At 52.9% G+C, this 21,302-nt stretch overlaps 2 protein-coding genes across 2 annotated transcripts; one reads left to right on the top strand and one right to left on the bottom strand.

The window, feature by feature from the left end:
- Positions 1-13,764: 13,764 nt before the first annotated feature.
- Positions 13,765-14,187, top strand: INS49_008935 (uncharacterized protein; the record flags this gene model as incomplete). The annotated part of the gene is made up of 1 exon (XM_043169672.1): positions 13,765-14,187. The coding sequence occupies one exon, from the start codon at positions 13,765-13,767 to the stop codon at positions 14,185-14,187; it is 423 nt and encodes a 140-aa protein (XP_043027352.1).
- Positions 14,188-15,637: 1,450 nt separating this feature from the next.
- On the bottom strand, positions 15,638-17,385 carry INS49_008934 (uncharacterized protein; the record flags this gene model as incomplete). The annotated part of the gene is made up of 3 exons (XM_043169671.1): positions 15,638-16,600; positions 16,671-16,795; positions 16,986-17,385. 3 exons carry the CDS (start codon positions 17,383-17,385, stop codon positions 15,638-15,640), a joined length of 1,488 nt encoding a protein of 495 aa, XP_043027351.1.
- Positions 17,386-21,302: the final 3,917 nt, after the last annotated feature.

The following is a 21,302-nucleotide window of genomic DNA, read 5'->3' as shown; positions in this document are numbered from 1 at the left end:
GCCCCCAACCTCCGCTTCGTCGACCTCCCTGCAGATGAGCTAACCCACCCAGAATCCTTCCATACCACGTACACCCACCACCGCGCCGCCCTGTGGATCACACGAGGCCGTTTCCACAGACGGCAGATGCGCCAATCATGGGCTTCTGCATCCAGACCCCTCCCCAGACCCCTCCCCAGCGGGAATACCTGGGACGAGTCCGGGCAAGGCCTGGGCACGGGAATGTACGGTCCTTTGGTGCCCTTGTTGCACCCAGACCACTGGGTCGGTCCATCTACGACCCGCCCTCCTTTCCCAAGCACCAACCACCTCCGGCAACCCTACGCCATCAACCCTACCCCGCCAACAAGACCCCTTCTTGCGTCAGGGCCACTGGGAGGATTCTCAGCCTCGTCCGTGACTGAGGTTTACCCCAATTGACCCAATTCCGAAGGCCTCGGACCACTGGTCGATCCCAGCCACGGTCTGCAACCAGTTCATCAGGAGCAAAGGGTCGTGGACAATACCGTCAAGTGTCGGCCGCCCCCCATGGGGCTGTTCCTCCTCATTGATGGGAGGCGGCTCAAAGCAGTCGGCCTCGTGTGGACAAGTGATCCTGTCCTCAACCAAGAGCACTGATTGTGGCCTTATTCGCTCGGCTTGCGGCCTCCTAAGAATTCCTTTGTTGATTCAAATCCGTTGCAGTGGTCAGTTCGATGGATGTGGTATTGCACGATGCCCCAACTGCACCCCACCCCCAAACTCCCCCGATGTCAGACGAGTCTCACGCCTTGTTGGTCACATCTTTGCACGATACAGATCTTGACCAGCCAGGGCGGGCTAATGTGATCTCTGCGCAAATGCGCACAATTGTTTCACCCAACTCAATACTTCACATGCAAGAGGCATCTATATTTTGCCCATACCAAAGGATTCTACCACCCAGCTCTGGCCGCTTGCCCTCGTGGTGGTCTGTTGCGCGGCCAGCCTCGACCAATGGGAATGGCAGGACGAGTGTCTTGCTATTTCTGGGTCTCGTACGCGCCCATGGCGGACTCCCCCCATTGTCGCGCATTGAGGGCAGACTCGGGATCGCATCGGATCAACCAGTGACAACACCAGGAAACCAGCGACCATACATGGTCGAGGGCCGGTCCAAGTTCACAGAGTCGTACTGGGCCATAAATATAGAGGGTCACAAATGGCCTTGTTTAGCGCAACCAGATGCGGGAGCGAGTCAAAATTCACACGATGGTACACATTCACCTAGCTCCCTCCACGGCCCGTGGTGGTAGGAGCTCAGAGAGTGCGAGACCGGTGTTCGCAGCCGCAGCAAGTCCGCAGCGGACAAGCATATTCCTGACTGACAGGAGAAAACGGCGGCACCGTCTGCGTGGCTGCCTACCTACCCTTCCGCAAAACGGTGCACGCTGTCCGTCGCCCGCATTCCTCGGCAGAGGTATCTTAGGGCTGACCACAACTCCACATGGCGACGGGCACCCCTCCTCCACAAACGCAGCTCATGCGTCCAGTCAAGGGCTTTACCTGCCCGCCGGTATGATCCAACTCCATTCCAGGTGTCTGAATGGAGCAAGGTACGCGGGAAGAACGAGCGTTAAGGCGTATTCTGCCGCCACGGAACCTGCCAATGCTCACGGCTTCTGATGTTGCGCCCTCCACTTGACCTGTGCACGGTGACAAAGGACATCTAGGACGGGAAGGGAGGGGAGGCGCAGAGACGACTAGGCTTGATCCTCTGCTTTCCACGCGCAACCACCACCACCATCTCGGTTGAGACCCACAAGGCTAGGCTATCTTTTCCACCGCAGGATGAAACTGTGCTACCCACAGAGACATGTGCCCCCCGCCATCAAACCGGGCCGACCTATCCGCCACCGCTATTTCTCTGCCTCGCCGAGGTCGTCTGGCGGGTTATACACGGTCTCGTGGCCATGGCTGGGATATGGACGCGTCAGTGATTCGGCAACTGCGGTGGTACCTGACAGTGTGTCGAGTGGGTGTAGGCCACATTGTGCCGTTCAGCGTGATCTCGACCACGAAGGCTTTGCGGGCAAAAAGAGGCAGCGACACCATGACCACAGCTCATAGCTGCTATTGCGAGACACGTCAGGACGGCTCGAAGGGGCCCTCGCCAGTCACATCGTCCGCCTACTCTACTCCCTCACGTCTCGCAGCCTGCGAACACAATCAAAGGGGGAGACGCGTCTCGACCGCTAGGCCCGGGCTCCAATCTGCGCCTTGGGGGCCAGGGGCATTCTTCTTCGTCTATTCTTCGAGAAGACGCCTCATGCGCACCGGGGCGGCACAGCGACGACGGCGCGGCGCCCGATCATGACAGACAAGGCGGGCGCTTCACCCCTAGTCTCGAGCCATATGCGGATCCGCAGAAAAAGGGCTGCAGTCTCTGGGAGACACTATGTGAGGTTACCTCCCCCCAGTCACTCCCCTTCGACACCGCGGATTGGTAAGGCGGAATGGTCGGGTCGCACTGCATATCTTGGGGGCAGACCTCGCGTGGTCCTCAAGGGGGATGGATGGGTGGGTGGGTGGCCGCAGGCTGCATATTTGTGCGCAGGCGCATATGTAGCCCAAGGGCCCATTTTGCTCTATGTTTGGATCCGCTCGTGGAGTGCGAGGAAGGTGGGTGGGGAGGAGTAGATTCACATCAACGACTCCACAGCTACAGCAGGCAGCCGAATTTCTTTGAGATCAACGTCACGGGCTCAGCACAGTCTCCTCTCGGGAATACGAAAAGGAAGGACGAGGAACGGCCGTGATGGTGGTTGACCCCGGGGCCCGCCCTGCCCCCGGCTTGAGTGGTGGCTGCCACCCCCCCCCCTGCACCCCGACCACACGACAAATCTGTAACAGAGAGACAAGCGAGTGGTCTCCGCAGGATGAGAGACCATGCCTCCCAAGAAAAGGGGGAGGGGAAATGGTAAGAGGGGGCCAAAAGCCACGTTGTGGGAATATGTGACAAGGACATATTGGGGGCCGAGACGAGGAACACACACACACACGCATCTCCTAAGATTCCTTCCCCCCAAATGTCCAACCACCACTCACTCGCTCGCTCCCACAACAGCGATCTGAGATGCGAGGCACTGTCGCTACACTGCACTGCACGGCGCTGCGCTTGCATTGCATGCTGTAAAAGTACGCGCACGCACTCGCATCGCAAACCTGGGTAGCCAATCGCCTTCTGGGCGAGACACGTGTTGGGACAACATGAGATGAGGGAACGCCGCAGATGTCACAAGCGTGTGGCTTGACCTAGTAAATAAAACTGCACGCGTTAAACACAGGCGGGCAGGCAGGCCAAAGCTTGGTTCATCTGAATTTAACATTGCGAGAGACAGCACCCTAGAAAGCCACAAAAAAAACCCAGGCAGTCCCCTACCCCCTGGTAGCGGAGCACCATCCGACCGGAGGAAAATACACGCAAGAAAGAGGAATGGCTTCGCTTCCATGCAGTAGATATCTGAGGACAGGCATATGCCACGAGGGCCAGCATGACAGGGAAGGGATATCACCCAAAACCCGGGATGTGATTCGAATACCGCTCCGTGCCCAATAGAATAACACCACCTGGGCCCAACCTTCGCAAATGCGCAGGCGCGATACAGCGGACGTGCCACGGCGGGCTCGCGGGCAGGGAGGACCCTGAGCTGAACAGAAATTACAAGGAGGCCCCTGGCGCGTTCCCAGCGCACGTGTAGGTAGGAAACGGGCTGCAGGCAGGGGGCTGTACCGGAAACACAGCCCTGAAGCGATATTCCAATCTACTCTTGCTCGCGATGCCTAATAACTTGACAACAAACGGCGATGGACATCCCCATGCTATTCGCGGGCGCTCTAAATTAATTCGGTTCGTCTCGGCCGAAGCCCGACCCACCCGCGCCATCGCTGCGGCACGGCCTACTGCCGGCGGAGCTGTGCGCTGGGTTCTCTGGGAATGTATGTGCAGCTGGCGACTTGGCTGGAAGGGGCAAGCCGTGATGGGCTCGACAACCCAGCAGCAGGCCACCATCAACACCCACCCCCTTTCCAACCGCCCTCGCATCACCCCCTCGAATTGAGTGGCATGCATCTGCAAAGAGTGGTGCTTCCCCAGGCGAGGACGCCTATCGGTGAATTGTTGTTGATTCAGCTTAGATTCGGGCAGCCAGCCCAGTTAGCTGGGTGGTCTGAGGTGCGCAGATAGAGTGGTGAGTAAGCGAGGTCCCCGAGAGACAGTTGCATTGCCATTTTAGGCCCAACACAAGACAAGGTTGGGATCTTACTATGGGCAGCTATACACCAGACTGAGGCTGTTGACACCAGAGCTTTAAGCCCGAGGGCTTTGAACCGATCTCGCGATTCACAGGGCGATTGCCATAAAGTCCGCTGGAACGAGATTGCACCCTTGCAGCCGACTACCGCGTCCCTTGGTTCGTTACACAAGGTGGAGGGTGTGTGGACAAAAGATCCCCGTCGGCACCGTAATAAACTCTAAGCGCAAAACGGTTGTTGCGTGTGTTGTCTGCAGACCCCTGAGCCCCCCGCCCACAGATGGGCGGGCGTCTGCCGGCTGTGCGAGCGTTTCTCCCAGGTATTTCTGGACAAGGGATTGGGGATCTCGGATCCTCCGCGGCCGCTCGAGATTAACTTACAGAGAAAACGGCCGCAAACATGAGGCCGTGGTTTTGGAATGGCTGTGTCAAGAATGTGGTTCTGCCAATGCACCGGCGACATCATTGTGAGCTGGATCTGTCAAACACATTTCCTAGAGAAGACGAGAACCAAGACGAGTCTCACTTCTTACTTCCAGATGAGGACGCTCGTGGTGTCAACACGGAAGTACCTTGGTGGTCAGGTCACGCATGTACCCGTTGTCAGACGTCTAATTGACTTTCGCAAAATTCCACAGAGTTACATGGGCCCTGTAGGGCTAGGGCTTGCCTTATCCACTGTGAACTCGGTTTTGGGGGCCAGGGAAAACGCACGTCCATACAGTGAGCCCGCAAGAGACCTGCAAAGGATGCCCTAGAAGAGAAACGCGTAGCCGCTAAAAAGTGCAGCGTGTACCTAGTTATCTGAGAGTTAGCTGCACAGATAGTCCGAGTCTCTGTAGTGCTGGTCGCGTCGAGGCTTTGTAATCCCACCAAGATTGGGTTACCGGCTTAGAAATTGCATGTCGGGCCAGCCAAGACCGGATCCAGAGTGACAGACGGCACCGAGGTGGGCAAGTTGTCCGCCGAGGAACCAATGGCACAGACGGCATGCCGTACACTACCACGTCGAAGAGTGTTTGCCAGGATTGCCGCATGCTCCATTTCGGGAAATCATTCTCATGGCGGTGAGGCTACCAAGACGAGGCAGTGTCGATCATCTGGCGGATGCAAGTGCTCTACCGCGCGTGCATCTGAACCTGGGTCGTGACGCTGTGCTGGGAATCGCATGTGGCCGTCGCGATCAAACAGCTATCATCTTGCAAAGAGGGGTGCCGTGGGCTCAGGGGGGGTCGATCGGCATCGCCGCGGTGGTGCAGCTTCACTGACAGCCGATGGGATTGGACGGGAGCCGTAGGGCTGAAGATGAGCCCCACACCCCAGACAGACCCGACAGAGGGGAACAGATCAGCACGTAGCGAGCCGGCTGTGGAGAGGATACCCGACCAGGCATGCCTGTCAACTCTGTCAGCTGGCCCGTTGCTTGTTTGTGACACAAGACCCATTCAATCCTTGGATCGTGCCACCCAGACGGCGACCTGTCGCAGTGCCCATGACCACAATTTCCAGGGGCTGGGCGATTTGGATCGACTCTTGGAGAAGTGGAGCGAAGCGCAGCAGAGCAGAAAGGCCCATGCCTCTGTATCGAGATCAATGATGAGCAGGGATGAGTCACTGATGGGCGGCCTGCTCGGTACTCCACTGTTGTCCTAGGGTTGCATGGTGCACGCCCCTGGTGGTCGTGGAGATAGCTGATCTTTGCCTGACTTTGCGGAGTTGCTGACATAGCCCGCAGCACTCTCGAGGACGAGTGCATGGAGTCGCAGCAGCAAATGGCCCTAGCCCGATGACAGCGCCACCCCGGCAGCGAAGACAAGCAGCCGGAGGGGCGGAGGGGGCTGCTGTCGTCAAGCTCCGTGCGATCCGGCGTTTGACCCCCCAACCACAGCGAATCAGAGGCGTAAGCGCCTAAACAATGGCCGCTAGCAAAGGCCGAGTCCGACCTCTCGACTCTGCCGATTGATTCCACATGCCAGTTGCTTCTGCCTTGAAGGGTGCCTCTCAACAGAGCGTATTGAGCAGCTGGCGAGATCATATGCGCTGAATGGACAGCTTCCATGCGGTAGTATTGTAGAGGTCAAAATGCCACCACCAGTATCAGTGGGCTTGCCTGGCCCTTTTGCGGGGTGTCCCAGTGGCTGCTTGGAAGCTGAGGGCAGTGCCGAATGATACTTGCTAGGACGTGCCCAATGCTACGGGGGGGAGTGGTATCAATCGTATACCGTCAAGTCATCTTTGTCTTTGTCAAATCCCGATTGTCGGTCCACTTGTTCTTTCAAAACACCCTGCCCAAGGCGCACCGGATGTGAGCCGCCGTGTGTCGGGCGGCAAGAACGGACTGGGGCAAGGCGAGGCGAGGCGAGCGACACCGCGCGGAACAGCGGAGAGACAGACTACTGATGCCGTGGCAGCTTGTGCATGACTGATGTCACTGCGTGCGTGCGTGCGTGCGGATGGTGCCGCCAGCTGGGCAAGATGAACCACGTTGAGGGGAGGCTCCAAGGCGGTGTTGGCCGAAGGGAGGAGCATGAATGAAGTGGCGGCACAGGGAGTCAGGTACACTATGGTACGGGGTCCGGTCATGTGTGAGCGTATCTGAGTGCGGTACACTTTGTGTGTGGGTGTGGATGTGGATGCGACGTGCGCGGGTCGGAGAGATTTGACGAGATGAGGATATGTCGTGTCGAGTTGTCGTGTGGTGTTGGGTTGCGTGTGCGGTGTGATGTGATGCAATGCACGGCAAGAGTGTTTGGGTCTCAAGTCTCCTAGATGGGGCAATGCACATCTGGGACTGCCCCTTCCTCGTCCGCTCTTTCGTGGTGGGGTCCAGACCTGGCGCACCCAGAAAGGGCGGGAGCGGCAAGGGTGGCAGTGATTGCAGGGGTGGCGGGGAAAGACAGAAGGCGCACGCTGCCGTTCCCCCCAATGTGGGAACGCGACGGGCAGGCACCTGAGCGGCAGGAGCACGGGCCACGAGTGCAGAAGGGCAGGGGTGGCCTGATACCTGGGCTTCCGGGTATCTCGTGCACGTCCCTGCCAGCCAGCCTGCTGGATATTGGTACTGTACTCGACCGTCTACCCGGTACAGAGGGTACTTGCGATTGCTCCAGTCCGACTGCCTACGTACTGCAGCATGTACCCTTTTTTGCATGCGCATGTTCAGTTCCACCGCATCAATCGAGCCCAGCACTGGGAGCAGACTCGCAACACATGGTGGCCCTGCATGGGGATTGATCATCCACTCCCTCACCTACTAAATCGATCAATCATTCAATTTAATTATGCATGCATTCGCCTGGAGGCAACGTCGCTCGCAACCCGCGCCATTGGAATTGAAGGCGTTGGCGATGGGCGGTGGGCCAAAACGGTGCCTCCTGACCGTTCCAAGCAGGCGAGATGGGACAAATCACCCCACACTCAACCACTCACTCACTCACTCACTCACTCACTCACTCACTCACTCACTCCATCCATCATCACTCGACCGGCCACCGAAGCCTAGACCTGAGCCTGGCCCTGGCACTTGTGTTGCTCCATGTCTCCCCCACCACACACACACACACACATCTGGGTTGTGTTTCAACAACGAGATGCGACCTCGGCGCGGTCCTTTTGCTGCCCATAACCGAGAGTCCATGGTCGACACGCGCGCCTTCGCGTCCTCGCGCCTCGATCCCGCACGCCCTTGCTTCGACGTGCTAGTTTGTCCAAGCCTCGGGGCCTGCATTGTTGCCGTGTCCTCCGCGAGCATGTGAGGCCAAGATGCTGTCTCGCAATCATCGTCATGATCATCGGCACAACCACGAGCACCCATCCCGGGCTGGGATTTCAGCACGCTACTTGGGCGGCTGCGCCTTGGTTTCTAATCCTCATATGCACCATCGTCTTTCGCGGAGTTTGCGGAACGGGAATGAATGAAGCACGCACGCACAGTCCGCATCTTCGGTCGGCCTGAGTCACTTCCTGCGGACTTTGCGGCTCAATATCGCTCCGTGCCAGTGGTCAACTCTGCATTGGCGGCTGCTAGCTATCGTACCATGGGTGCTGAGCCACCCCAGTGCTTCGCTTCAGAACATGAAATGACGTTTTTGAGGCTGTTGGGTGGCCGGCCAGGGGTGCTGTCGATTCCCAGGCCCGGGACTTGCATGCCCATGCCCGCCAATCCTTCGCGTATCAGGTTGCCCAACTGACGAGCAGATTGCCCCTGCTACTCGCACGCGGGCCTCTAGACGAGCCGTCGCATCACACAAGGAGACGGGCGGCATCAAGCTGGCTGCAGGGTTCAATCACGACAATTACAACCCGATCCAGCCCGCAATCTATCTACCATTATGCCTCGCTGCATTCAAGTGTGGGTTTGGCTGCTGTTCTGCTGCAGGGCGTGTCATAGCTCGAGCCATTTGAGCTGAATCTCGCCTACCGTCGCATGCTCTCGGTCCCGTCGCCCCGCCGTGCTCGACAGATCACGCTCCCCGCCATCACGCTGCATGGCGTCGTTTCTGGTGCCAATATTGAGGTAGTGCCTCTGCCCGATGGCTCCCAAATTGTCATTTTGGGCATGCAAGCGAGTACGAAGAAGTCCCCGTCCTCGGCTACGGTTCACGAGAGCCTCTCTCCACCAGCCTTTTCACCCGCCTATCCGAGCCGGCGTCTCTTGGACGTTCGATTCGAAAAGCGCTCAGCGGTCACGAAAAAAAGTTCCAAGCCATTTCTCAAAGTGCATGTGTGATTCCGTTACCAGCGCATGTTCGCGTTCCCACCCTTAAGGCCACAGCGCTACCCTAGCCCCAATCAGCCGCTTGCCTGGTCGCCGAAAGGGATGCTCCCAAGGATAGAACAGGTCGGACCAGTCAGGATTGCTGGAGGGGCCAGCGACGTGACATTCCAAGTATCAGCTACTCCAAAAACAACAACCCTCCTGGCCTTGTGAAGCGTCGTCTGGTTGAAGGGGGCGCCACGCCTCGTAAATTTGATGCGCAAAGCATCCGATTCTACATCGTAAAGGTGGCTGCTTTTCAGTGTGCAGCCGCTTCATCAAGCGAAGCTCGATACACACCATCATGTCGGAAGGGGCACACCGGTGCCGTGCATTCTGTAGCTGAAAGGCCTCCCTCTACTGTCGCACGAATTCACACATGATCCCTTACTGAAGGCGAGGGCGAGGGGTGTCCAAACCATTTGGGATCAGAGGAGGCTCTGCGACCTGGCCCCGTAGCCACACAACCGCATCCTTCTTGAGTGCAGTGGAGCGGTCAGGCTACCATCCGTCTCGCACTCTCGGGGGGTGGGAAAGGGGGGGGGACGGGGCACTTCGTGCCACAGGGGCAATGGCAGAGGCTGCCAGAAAGAGACAATCAAGTCGAAAAACACGAGTGCACATCGTGTCTCAGCCCGGGGCGTATTGTTCCCTCGCGCGTGCCCCAGCATTCCTGGCGGCCCATCGCAGCAGGCACGCGGCTCTGTAGTGCACTGAACAGAGCCGCTTTCGCACCCAGTCTGCCCTCCCTTGCTGCCTGCTTCTGAAGGGGAGTGCCACCTGACAAAGTAGTTTCTCCCCGGAGTCCTGCACATTGCACCGCCAGTTCGCTGATCACCATCATCGTCGCAGCTCTCGCTGGATCTCATTGGTTTCCAGCCCGCCGGACCTCATCGTTGGCTGTTCTCCCTAGGTGTCAGCACTCTATCCCACTCATAGGGCTGAAGAACCTCCCCCCAAGGGGGAACGGAGATCGCCTTCGAGACAAACGGTGTGCTGACTGCTTCCTGCTGCCAAGCAAAGGCGGTCATCTAACCCACATTGTGCTTTGCTCCTCGCGGGGGCGGAGGGGAGGAGGGCGGGGGAAAAAGAGGTACCTGGTGTAAGCAAAGCTGTCGTCGCCGAAAGTACCTTGCCTGCATTTACTTTTTTGGCGTTCCTCGACTTACTCATCATCATCATCGTCACCGCACGCGACCGCAGCGGTCCCCTTGACGAGGCGGTATGATGTATGTCTCATCCTCATCTCAACTCATCACCTTATTCGAACGACTGCGAACGGCGCCGCCGATTGTACAATGGCGTGACTTTCAAAGCCACAGCTGGGAAAAATTCCCCGACACAAGTAAACAGGGCCCTTTGCTTTTTACTTTTTAGTAGCAGCAAGGTACCGCCAGCAAGGGCGCACAAGTTAGACAACTTGCAGCAGTTCCTTCCACAAGCACGCGCAAATTATTCTGCAGCAGTGATGACTCACGCCCTAGGCGTGTGAACGGTATCCATCTTCTGGTGGGTTTTCCACCTCGAATCAAACCGCTGTATTTTGGGCTGAATATGCGTATATGGAATCACTCGAGGACGACTTTGCTGTAACGTTTCCCGCTCCAGGCAGCTTCACCGACGGTCGAGCCCGTTCAAGGATACGGCTTATGTCTGCGAAAAGTCCAATCATGATGTGATTACGGCGGCGCGGCGGCGTGTTCTTCAGCAGATGGGCTGTGTCTGGGTATGCACGGCTTACATGAGGAGTACAGCGAACATCAGGTCCAGAATCGTTGTCATTCTGTGCGTGGTATGGCGGCCGCACAATAGAGGCAGGCGATGGACGGCCGCGCTCGCTCGGAGGTCTGCCTTGTCACCTCGCACGAATGGCTGCTTGCCACGGAAAGCCAACTCCATCGTCTACGTATCCTAGGAAGAGGCCTAGAGAGCCTGGACCATAAGTCTAGGGGTCCACATTTAGGCCACCCCCCCATTTGGGCCACTCCACACCCACGTACGCGTCAGGCCCACCCTATCACATATACCGCGATTTCTTTACAAGGGAATTTCCTCTCCTTTTTAAACTTTCAACATATCATTATTCACTCCTTATAAAGCAATATATCGAAGATAACGTATAAACAATACTTAATGCCTTAGCGGCTAATATTAATACCCAAAAGGTTACCTTACAAACCAACATTTTAAGGAGCATACTTTATAATTATCTTTACAATTCCCAAAGCCACTTTAATGCTGCAAAATCTTAATTAAGGCTATTAAAAACCTAAGAAATACGCCTATTTAATTAAATAATTAATTAAGCAATATTAAGGCTACTAATAACCTATTTTAAAATAAGGTCTTTTATAGCTTAAGTAATTGCTCCTTAACTTTATTTCTAATTATATGGCCGTTACTAACTAAGAAAATTCCTTATTAAAAATCCTAAGATTTAAAGTATATAAAGCCGTTAAATAACTTTAAGCTAAGCAAATAAAATAAAGATAAGCATAATTAAGGAGTAATTTAACTTCCTTTAACTATTAGTAATTATAAATATTAAACCAACTAACTAACATAATGTTAATAAAGGGGGTATAGCTAAAAGAAAGGGGAAGAATAGCATTATTTTAAAACTTAAGGGAAGGAAGGTTATTATTTAAAAAAGCCATAAGTTATATATATAAACCTCTTTCCTTAAATATATCTTTATAATAAGCAAATCATACCCTTTCCTTATTATCTTTAAAGGGAAGTTAATTTAATAGTAATAATTTAAAACCCTTAAGGGTTATGAAAATTAAGAGTTTATGGCAATGCTAAATAGCTAAATAAACAATATTATAGCACTTAAATAGCTATAAAAGATCTTTATCCCTTTAATAAAGCTAAATAACCTTAAGGAATGGCATTTATTAATAATAAATAAATATAAAAGCCATTATACCCTTAAGTTTATATAGGAATGCTTTTTATATAAAATTTATTATCTTTATTTATTATTATATACCTTATATATACTGCAACTTCTTAATTTAAGAATATTTTTTAGCCTTAAAGCGGTATATTAAAAGAAAGCTAGTTTTCTTAACCTTTATATTAATAATACTTATATAAGAAAGCAATTATTCCTTTATTATTATTAAAAGGTAAGATTTAAGGCATTTTAAAAAAAATATATATTAGCTAAGTAGCAAGGAATTAGTTTATAGCTAATTAATATAGCTAAATTATTAATAAGTATAATTATGCTTAAAAACTTTAATAAAGTAATATTTATAACTTTTTTTAATAACGCTATAAGAATTAAAAGGTTTAAAATAGTTACTTTAGTATTTATTAAGCTATAAAAAAGGCTTTCTTTAACTCTTAAAATATTTTAAAAGGTATAAGTAATTTTTATTAATTATAACCTATAAAAATACTTATCCATAATATAATAATTACTTTTTAAAAAGGTTTAAAAAGCATATAATAAGAAAAACTAGCAATTAATAATGCTTTTTTAAAAGAATTAGGTTTTTAAAAATAAATTAGCAGCTATAGCATCTTAAAAAAAGAGAAAGATTAAAATAAGCTTAAACTTTATATTTATTAAAATTAAGCATATACATAGGGTGTAAATTAACGCCGGTATAATTAAGAATAACTTAGCAAAAATAAACGCTTTTAAAGATACTATAGATATAAAGGAATGCATTATTATAAGTGGTAATGAGGATTTAAAGTAACTTTAATTAAAGGGGTGATGTGGCGAAGAGGACTTTTTTAGTAGCCCAAATGGGGGGGTGGCCCAAATGTGGACCCCTAGACTTAGTGCGAGAGCAGGTCTGCTTGCACAATGTGGTGTGGTGTAGGAATGTAGAGTGTGAGGTAGACTAGCTAGCTATTCATGCCATCTCTCTCGAGACGAGTTCATCTGGCCCTAAGGCGTAAGGCCAAACCGTCAGGAAACGGTCTGTGAACTTTTCAGGAGAATTTGGATCCATGACGCACTTTCAGTCGACGACGCTGTTTTGCCAAAAAGCTGGTGAGCACAAAGTGACAATGTCTGTGATTGTGACGAAGTCTCTCTGGGTGTTGCTAGGCAGTATGAGACTAGATATTCTCGGTTAGATTCAAGTTTTGAGCAGATATTAGGAATGAAACGCCACGACCGTCGCCGGGACATCACTGCTACCTGTTGATCCAAGCAGCTGGCGAGACCCTCACCTGGGGCGCCTCTATGGTGAGAGACCGTCGAAGATAGTTGGAAAGACCAACCCACTGACCAATTCCCACCCTCTATATAGCCGCATGTGAAAAGGTGGCTGTCTAGGTCTAAACGCCAGACCTGCGCCAATCTCCGTAATTCTTTCATCCATGCCCTAAAGTCATCCCAAGCGGCAACCAACACGACTAGTGGCCATTTTCCGAATCATTGGGTACCTCGATTCACCAAGTTATGACCAAATTGCTGGAACATATGGACCTTGATGGGCAAGAGCGTCCGGTCACAAGCACGAGTTTATTTGAGCCGCCATGTAAACACCCCGAACTCGATCTACCCGAATATTCCTCCTGTCAACTCATAAACAGCGTAAAAGACTTGAATGTCACATGTTGAATACCAAACACTATTCCGGCGACACTTCTTCACTATTTGAAATGGCACAAACAATCCGTTGCCTCATCATATCCGACACTCACGAAGATGCTTTTCCACACGTCACAGCCAAAGTCGATGTCGCCCTCCATTGTGGAGATATGACCATGATTGGCGGGCTGAGTAACTACCGCAAGGCGCTCCATCACCTGAGCAACCTCGACGCAGAGTTGAAGCTCGTCATCGCCGGCAACCACGACATCTCACTGGATCCGAAGTGGTGGGCTGAAAACCTCGATGAAGAGGAGGGTGACGACCCAGAAGAGCCAGTCAAGTCCAGACAGCTGTTCGACGACGAAAGACAGCGCGGCGTTCACCTCCTTGATGAAGGGCTCCACACCTTTACACTAGGCGACGGCAGGTCATTCAAAGTCTTTGCGTCCCCCTTCACACCCGAGTGTGGCGGCTACGCGTTCTCTTACCCCCGGGACGAGAACCACCATCCCGGAGGGTGTCGACATTGTGATGACACACGGGCCGCCGCTGCCGACATCTACGTTGTCTTCTTCCTCCGCAGCCTACCATCTTGACCTGGGCAACGGCGGCGAGCACTGTGGCTGCCCGAAGCTCTTCACGCCATCGTGCGCTCCAGGCCGAAGCTGCACTGTTTCGGGCATATCCACGAAGGCCATGGGATCCAGTCGCTTGTCTGGTCATAAGGGGGAGACAGTGATGGATTCAGTTTTCAGGGGTTGGTGAGGGATACCAGCTTGGTGCATGCTACAGAAGAGGGAAGGACACTCATGGTCAATGCTGCTATCATGGGACATGGTGATGAGCCCAACAACGAACCGTGGGTGGTGGATATCGAACTTGGGGATCGTACTTGATCCATGAATGGTATTCAGACATAGTCAAGAGTGTTTTACCAAATACTACTAAGAGAAACCCGGGATATAAGATTAGACAGGTAAAACCCCAATGTCGCCTTTGTTGCCATCCATCGCATACATGGCAATTGCACTGGGCCTGGTCATGAAATCTGACACCTACATAGGTCTCTAGACACACAATGTACAGCCCAAATTTCTGAGTCAATTACCAGTGTGATCATTACATAATTTAGTAGGCGTGATCATTATATTACCGACTTTTGAAATCAGTGGAACACGATGAAATCGATTCCCCTGGCTTGATAACACTGCAGCACCGCCCTATCCACTCTCAGGCAATCATCTTTGAAGCCATTGAATTGCAAGTAATTTTGCCTGTATACCTGATTCTCGTAGCTAGATTGAAGTGTTCCATGGTGAGCGCCATTATGTATATTCTTGCTGATTAACCAATATGCAATTACCTTGTTCCTCCAAATGCTAAATCACCGCGTTGAGTCATTCGTGGCATTGATATGCTCTCCAGTCTGTCATATACACCACCAAGATCTTGCTTTATAATATGAGAACCGATGTTTGCACAGAAAGAAACGGATAGTACACAGGTACATTGCACGCCTGGTACACTCACACCTAACACACCCACACTCAACACACCCACACCCGACACACCTACATCCAATTCGCCTACTCAAGCCCAATTCACATACCAGATTTACACATCTAATTTGCACGCTCAAACACTCATATAATGTACAAATCAAGCATATAAATCAACCATGCAAATCGGTGTTGGTGTGCAAATTGGGTGCAAGTAGGTGTATAAATTGGGTGTAGGTTTGGGAATTGGGCGTGGGTGTTATGCTCTAATTAGCTGCGGGAATATTATTTAAGAAGTATCTGTATAATACCATCCGTTTTCTTCTGTGCGAATATCCATTTTCTATAAGATTCCACACACTGGTTTGCAGAAGATTGAAAAGTCACTATCCAAAGCCTTGGGTAGCGAGGTCGACTCTAATTGTCTACAGAATACATTGTCTCTTGTCCTGATGGGGCAATCATTGTCGTTCCGGCTTAGTAGAGGAACTCAAATATTACACATAGTCTATAATATTACACACGCTTGACTGCCCCAGCCAGAAGTCTATCTCCCGATCTTGAAGCCTCCTACAAACTGGCCCTGGAAGAAGCCCTCCGGGTCCCATTTCTTTGCCACGTCTCGTAATACGGCTAGACGATCCCCGCCATAGCCCTTCATGACCGCCTCCGTAGGCCAGGCATAATTGGGAAAGATGAAGCGGTGGTCCTTGCCCATCTGGCGAGCCAGCGAGATACAGTCTTCCAGGTACTTGGACCCCTCCTTGCTCATGAGCTCGTCGTCCTCGGCCTTCTTCCAAGTCATGCAGATCTCAACCACAACCAGGGGTCCCTCTTTTGGGTCCAAGCCCTGAGAAGTAGTGGATACAGGCCGCGAGGGGGCATTCCGGCACGACGCCTCCAGCATGCCCACCGACAGGGGCTGGAAGACGAGCGTGTACATCATCAGCCCGGACACCCTCTGGCGCATCGTGTCGACAGAGGTATACCACAGGTCGACCATGGCGTTGAGCAGGTCAAAGTCCATCCTCACCGTGATGGTCTTGTCGAGCGTCCTGTTGCCGTCCTTGGGCGCGAGCTTGCCCTGCTCCTCGATGAACCGGCCGTGCGAGCCGGCCTTCAGGCCGCCCGTCAGGGGGATCCGCCCCCACACGCCCACGAAGCCCGCCATGTCCACCTCCTTGGCCGTGCCGGTGGTGGTCAGCAGCGCGTTGATGAGCTTGATCCCCACCACGTGCGTGATGCACCACATGGCGTGGTTGATGGGCCTCCCGTCCCCCGGGTACGGCTCCGAGCCCACGTCGACCAGCGCCCTGAGGCTCGCGCGCCGCGCCGTGGGCAGGTAGAAGACGTTTGCGCCGCGGAAGGTCGCTGGGTGTGGGATGCAGGCTATCTCGACGGCCGTGACGATGCCGAAGTTGGTGGAGCCGCCGCGCAGGGCGTCCCAGAGGTCTGATGTGCGCTCGTCGTCCCGGGCTGCGCGCACCACCTCGCCTGAGGCTAGGACGACCTGGGTTGTGGTCAGTAATGGTACTGTCAGGGGGTTTCAAGACATGATTCGGCTCGCTTGCCTCCCACACGGACACCATGTCGGCTCCGAAGCCGAAGCGTGAGGAGAGGCTGGAGAGACCGCCGCCGAGCAAGAAGCCGATGGCGCCGACGCCGGGCATGCGGCCGCCCACCGTGGTCAATGGGGGATTGTGTGCTTCCAGTTTAGAATAAACGGACCTGAGAAGCGGGATGTCAGCTGTCATGTTCAACGACAGATACACGGTGCCGTCCGATGCTCGTTGCTGCATATTACAGCGTGTCTCGAGACGCCGAGGAGATTCATCAAGCACGGTAAGATGCACACTTAAAGTGGGAGCCGTGTTGGATAATCATGAAATACTTACCCCCAATTCTCACCAGCCCCAATGCGAACAGCTTCTCGCCAGGGAGGACGTCCACCCCCCGGAGCCCACGCATGTCAATCGTCACCCCGGAAGCGGCCTTGGCGGTGCCGCCGCACGTGGCGTGCCCCGCGCCGCGGACGGCGATGGGCACGTCGGCGGGCAGGCTCTCCCGGAGCGCCCCCAGGAGCGCCGAGACGTCGGCCGTCGAGGCCGGGCGGGCGACGGCGCCGGACCGGACCTCGGCCGCGGCGGCTGTGAAGTAGGCCGCCTCGCAGTCGGCGAACTCGGGCGACCCCGGGAAGTGCAGGATGTCGCGGCCGTGCAGGGCGGCCCGGACGCTGGCGGATGCGGCCTGCGACCAGGCTGTTGGTGGCGGGTTTTCTCCGTCTTTGTGAGCCATGGCAAAACTGTGAGAGGATTACCGAGTTGATTTGGGTTTGTCAGCTGCGAGATTCAGCATTCGAGCAGCGTTGGGGGTGGACGGGAGGCTTTTGAGAAGTCATGCCCGCTGGACCTCAGTGCAACTGCACATATGCCAGACAGAGCCGTGTAAACTGTAAGCTGTTGTGGAGCCCAACCCAGGCACGAGGAAGCCAGATCCAGGGCACAATGCAGGTGGAGTGGAGTTGCAGTAAAGGAAGATGAAGGAAGCGAGGCGCTACTCCGGACCAGCAAAAGAGCCCCCTATTTCCCAGGGATTACCCGGTCTCGACGGTTTGACTGCATTGGTCTGTCGTGGTAAATGGCAACGCAACCAAAGATACATGATCCTCCTGACTAAACGAGTACCGAGTACTGCGCCTTACGCACAACGTTCAACCACGTTGCACTGGGATTCAATGTCATTCCCTCGCTGGCAACTGTGTCCCACTCCAAGCCTCTCAGGGCATATTTCCCGATCCGGACATCTTCACGATGCAGTCTAGGCCCAGCTTTCACGCAGGATCAGTGCTATTGTCACCGATGGATTCAACACTGACGAACCTTGGATTGAGTCGCCTCTTCCGTGCCTGGTCAATTACGGGGGAACGGGTTCGCACGGAGCACTTCAGGCCATTTGGAGGGGGCAGCACCATATGCCCGGGAAGATTTATCACCAAGCGGGTCGTGGTGCTCTTCGTGGCGCCGCCCCCACGGCGGTTCGACATCTCCATGGCGGGGGGCCACCAGCCGATGCCGACGGCTGAGGAGTGGAGGCCTGTGTTGGGCGTGATAGATGTAAAGTCTGGCGAGGATATGCGTATTAGGCTGACACCGAGAAGGGCTTGATCTAAGCCAATATGTACCCATAAGTAATTTTCCTGTACCTTTCATGTAATAAAACACTCCAATAGCAACCCATGCAACTTTTGCTAAGGCGTAATGTCTGGCTTCTCTGTAGTAACAAACCGAGTTCTTGTTAACAAACAGGAACTGAATGTGTAACATGATCCTGCGAAAATGACCAAAATCCAACATTTCCCAATGCTTTTGACAATGACATCGAGACACCGCGCTCGCAGGTTTGGAGACAGACTAGTCAGAAGATCGCTCTTTGCCCCGGCGATGGCCTCTTGAATTTGAGAGTCTGTGTAGTTTTGACCAGTGAGGATGCTCTTCAAACCGTTGAAAGTGTAATTCTGGAACAGGGCGCTGGCAATAGCAAGTCCAATGAGCTGGCTGGAGCCCTGAGAGATGTTCAAATACTGAATCAACTCCGCGGCCCGGCTCGGGGCCACACGCTGGGCACCGACAGCATAGCCTGCCTGGCTGGTAGCCATCCCCAGGCCAAGCAGCGCTGAATAGCCATAGATATTCGAGAGGGAAGTTTCTGCATGAACCGTGTACATGCAGGCCGCGCCTGCAGTAAGGAAGAAGCCGCTGACGACGAACCATAGGATATGATATCCTGTTCGGCCCATCGCTGCGCCGCAGGTCAGAATGGTGGCGACATAGAGACAGATAAATGGGAGTAGGCGGACTGCCGCCTCTGTGCCGGAGTCTCCATAGATAATAAGGTAAAAGAGGGGGATGTAATAAACAGAGACGAAGAGCCCAGCGCCTCCACAAGCCATGATGATATACAGCAGAATCAGCTGCTTATCGTGAAGGAAGTCGCATGGAAACAGCCGCTGCTCCGGATCTGTCAAGATGCTGAAGTGCTGTGTTACAACGAAGGCCACAGTTAGGATTCCGAAGACAACCAAAAGAGCAATGATACGGCCGTCACTCCATGGCCAGATGGCGCCGCCGAATATTAGGGCCACAGTCATGCTCGTATAGAGACCCGTGATAAGAACAACGCCCAACCAGTCTATCGCATTGATTTTATCGACGATAGGCGCCTGACCACGCGGAATCGATGGAACCAGGAAGATATAAATTGGGGACATAGCAGCGAAAATGACGAGGTTGAGGTAAAACGCCTAGAGTAAGTATGGCATATATTGGTCAGTACTTGAGACTACAGATGTTCGCCGCTGGGATACTAGAAGATAGTGATGATTTCTGTGGTACTCACCCATCGCCAAGTTGCCGAACTGTCAGCTAAAGCGCCTCCAACGACAGGACCCAAGATACAGCCGCTGCCATAGACGAACCCAGTGATTCCGATGTAAAGAGGATGTTCCTTTGGCGTACATAGAGCTGATGGGAGGTTCAAAGTTCTTGAGATTAATGCGTCAGCCTCTAAAAAATATTTTGTTTGGTTTAAAAAAGGTCAAGTAGCGTTTCGACAGAGCTTACCCAAGATACATGCCCGCGCCGCCAGCGCCAGCCCAGACTCTGCCCACAATCATAGTATTCATATTTAGTGCACCACCACATAATGCACTGGCTGCGGCGAAGTTGACCAAGCAGGCAGTAAACACCCACTTGTTGTCGAAATTCCCATAGGCCTTTCCCAGGGGCAAGATCGCCACCGTGGAGCCGAGCGTGAAGCCGACGCCTAACCAACCCAGCTGCGTGACATTGTCAAAGGTCTCGGACACCGTTCCTTGAATGTCGGCCACGATGGTCGTATCGAGTCCATAGAGGACATTGGCCGAGAAGATTGCGAATCAGACAAGCAGCCAGCGCAGGCCTCTTATTTTGCGTTCCTCTGAGCTGATCGGGGACCTGGGCTCGAGGTCCAAACCATCTGTCGTGTCGTCATGTCGGTTAATACCACCAAGATGGGCCGATGTGCTTGTTTCCGCTTTCCCAGGCACCGCCGCATGTTGATCCTCTCTTGTGTTGCTGTGCCTCGGGGAAGCTGCGAAGGATTCCATTGCTGCTTGGATTTCTTATTTTGGAAAAAGCCCGACAAGAACAGTACTCAGACAAAAAGAAAGAGGGCAACACAGCGAGAAAATAGAGACAGCTTCGTCCAATTCCACTCACTTAATGTGAGCGTACACGTTGACCTCTGGGAATTCATCGCTAAGTGGACTGTGGCATGCCACAACTTAAACTGGCCATCACTGTGGGACCAAAAGCCACTTCAACAAATGCGACCGTCCACACCATCCGGAGAGACGCACACATTCATTCATGCTCCCCAGAATGGAAATTCGCGGAATGGCCAATCGGGAGCAGAACGCCGCTCCGAAACTCCTTTTGGACATGGCGGAATGTTGTGTTACTCTCTAGCTGCTATGCAAGAAACTCCGATGAGCTGTCATTCCAATTTCAAGGCGGCCAGCCAACCTCTGCAAACGGCACTCCGAAACTCCCTTTCACACATTTGAAAAACTCTCAAGTTCCAGTGTCTCAAATTTACTTAGTCTTCAAGAGCAGTGTGATGTTCAAGGCAAAAGCAACGCATTATTTTTCATATAGGTAAAGACGCAGTATCAAGTTAGGATATGGTCCCATCCCTGAGAATGGAAACCTGTTGATCTGGCAAAGGTTCTGTTTTATTCCATGAGCACCATTTCATTGCCCAATGTCATTGCTCCATTTGTGATGAAAGCTGTTCTCCTTATTTAGTTTCTTCTACTCGGACCCGAAGCGTATAAAGAAAGCCACAACTACCACGGCGGTTGATGATGGATTTCCCGGAGTTCCAGATGGCTCATTTGTGTCCGTTGGTCAATCTGGGACTTCTCATCCTCATCACTTCAAGTTATACCTTCTTACAAATTCTAGCTAGTTTCTTGAATCTGATTTTCCGGTAAAGTCAGAGATGTAGAGCCGTAATGATGGTCCACAAATCATGCTTAAATTGAAACCCTGCTCAAATGATGTATGACTAGTTTCCAAGAACGTGCCTTGTGCGTGGGTGGCTGTGCTGTTACACAACACTGACACTCCGGTGCTCCTTCTGGCGCTCCGCGGGTCGGCTCGGACGTAACGAGA

Source organism: Diaporthe citri, assembly GCF_014595645.1.
Source record: "Diaporthe citri strain NFHF-8-4 chromosome Unknown scaffold_3, whole genome shotgun sequence".
NCBI lineage: Eukaryota > Fungi > Ascomycota > Sordariomycetes > Diaporthales > Diaporthaceae > Diaporthe > Diaporthe citri.
The sequence above is the reverse complement of the archived record's forward strand: the minus strand, read 5'-3'. Positions and strand labels throughout refer to the sequence as shown.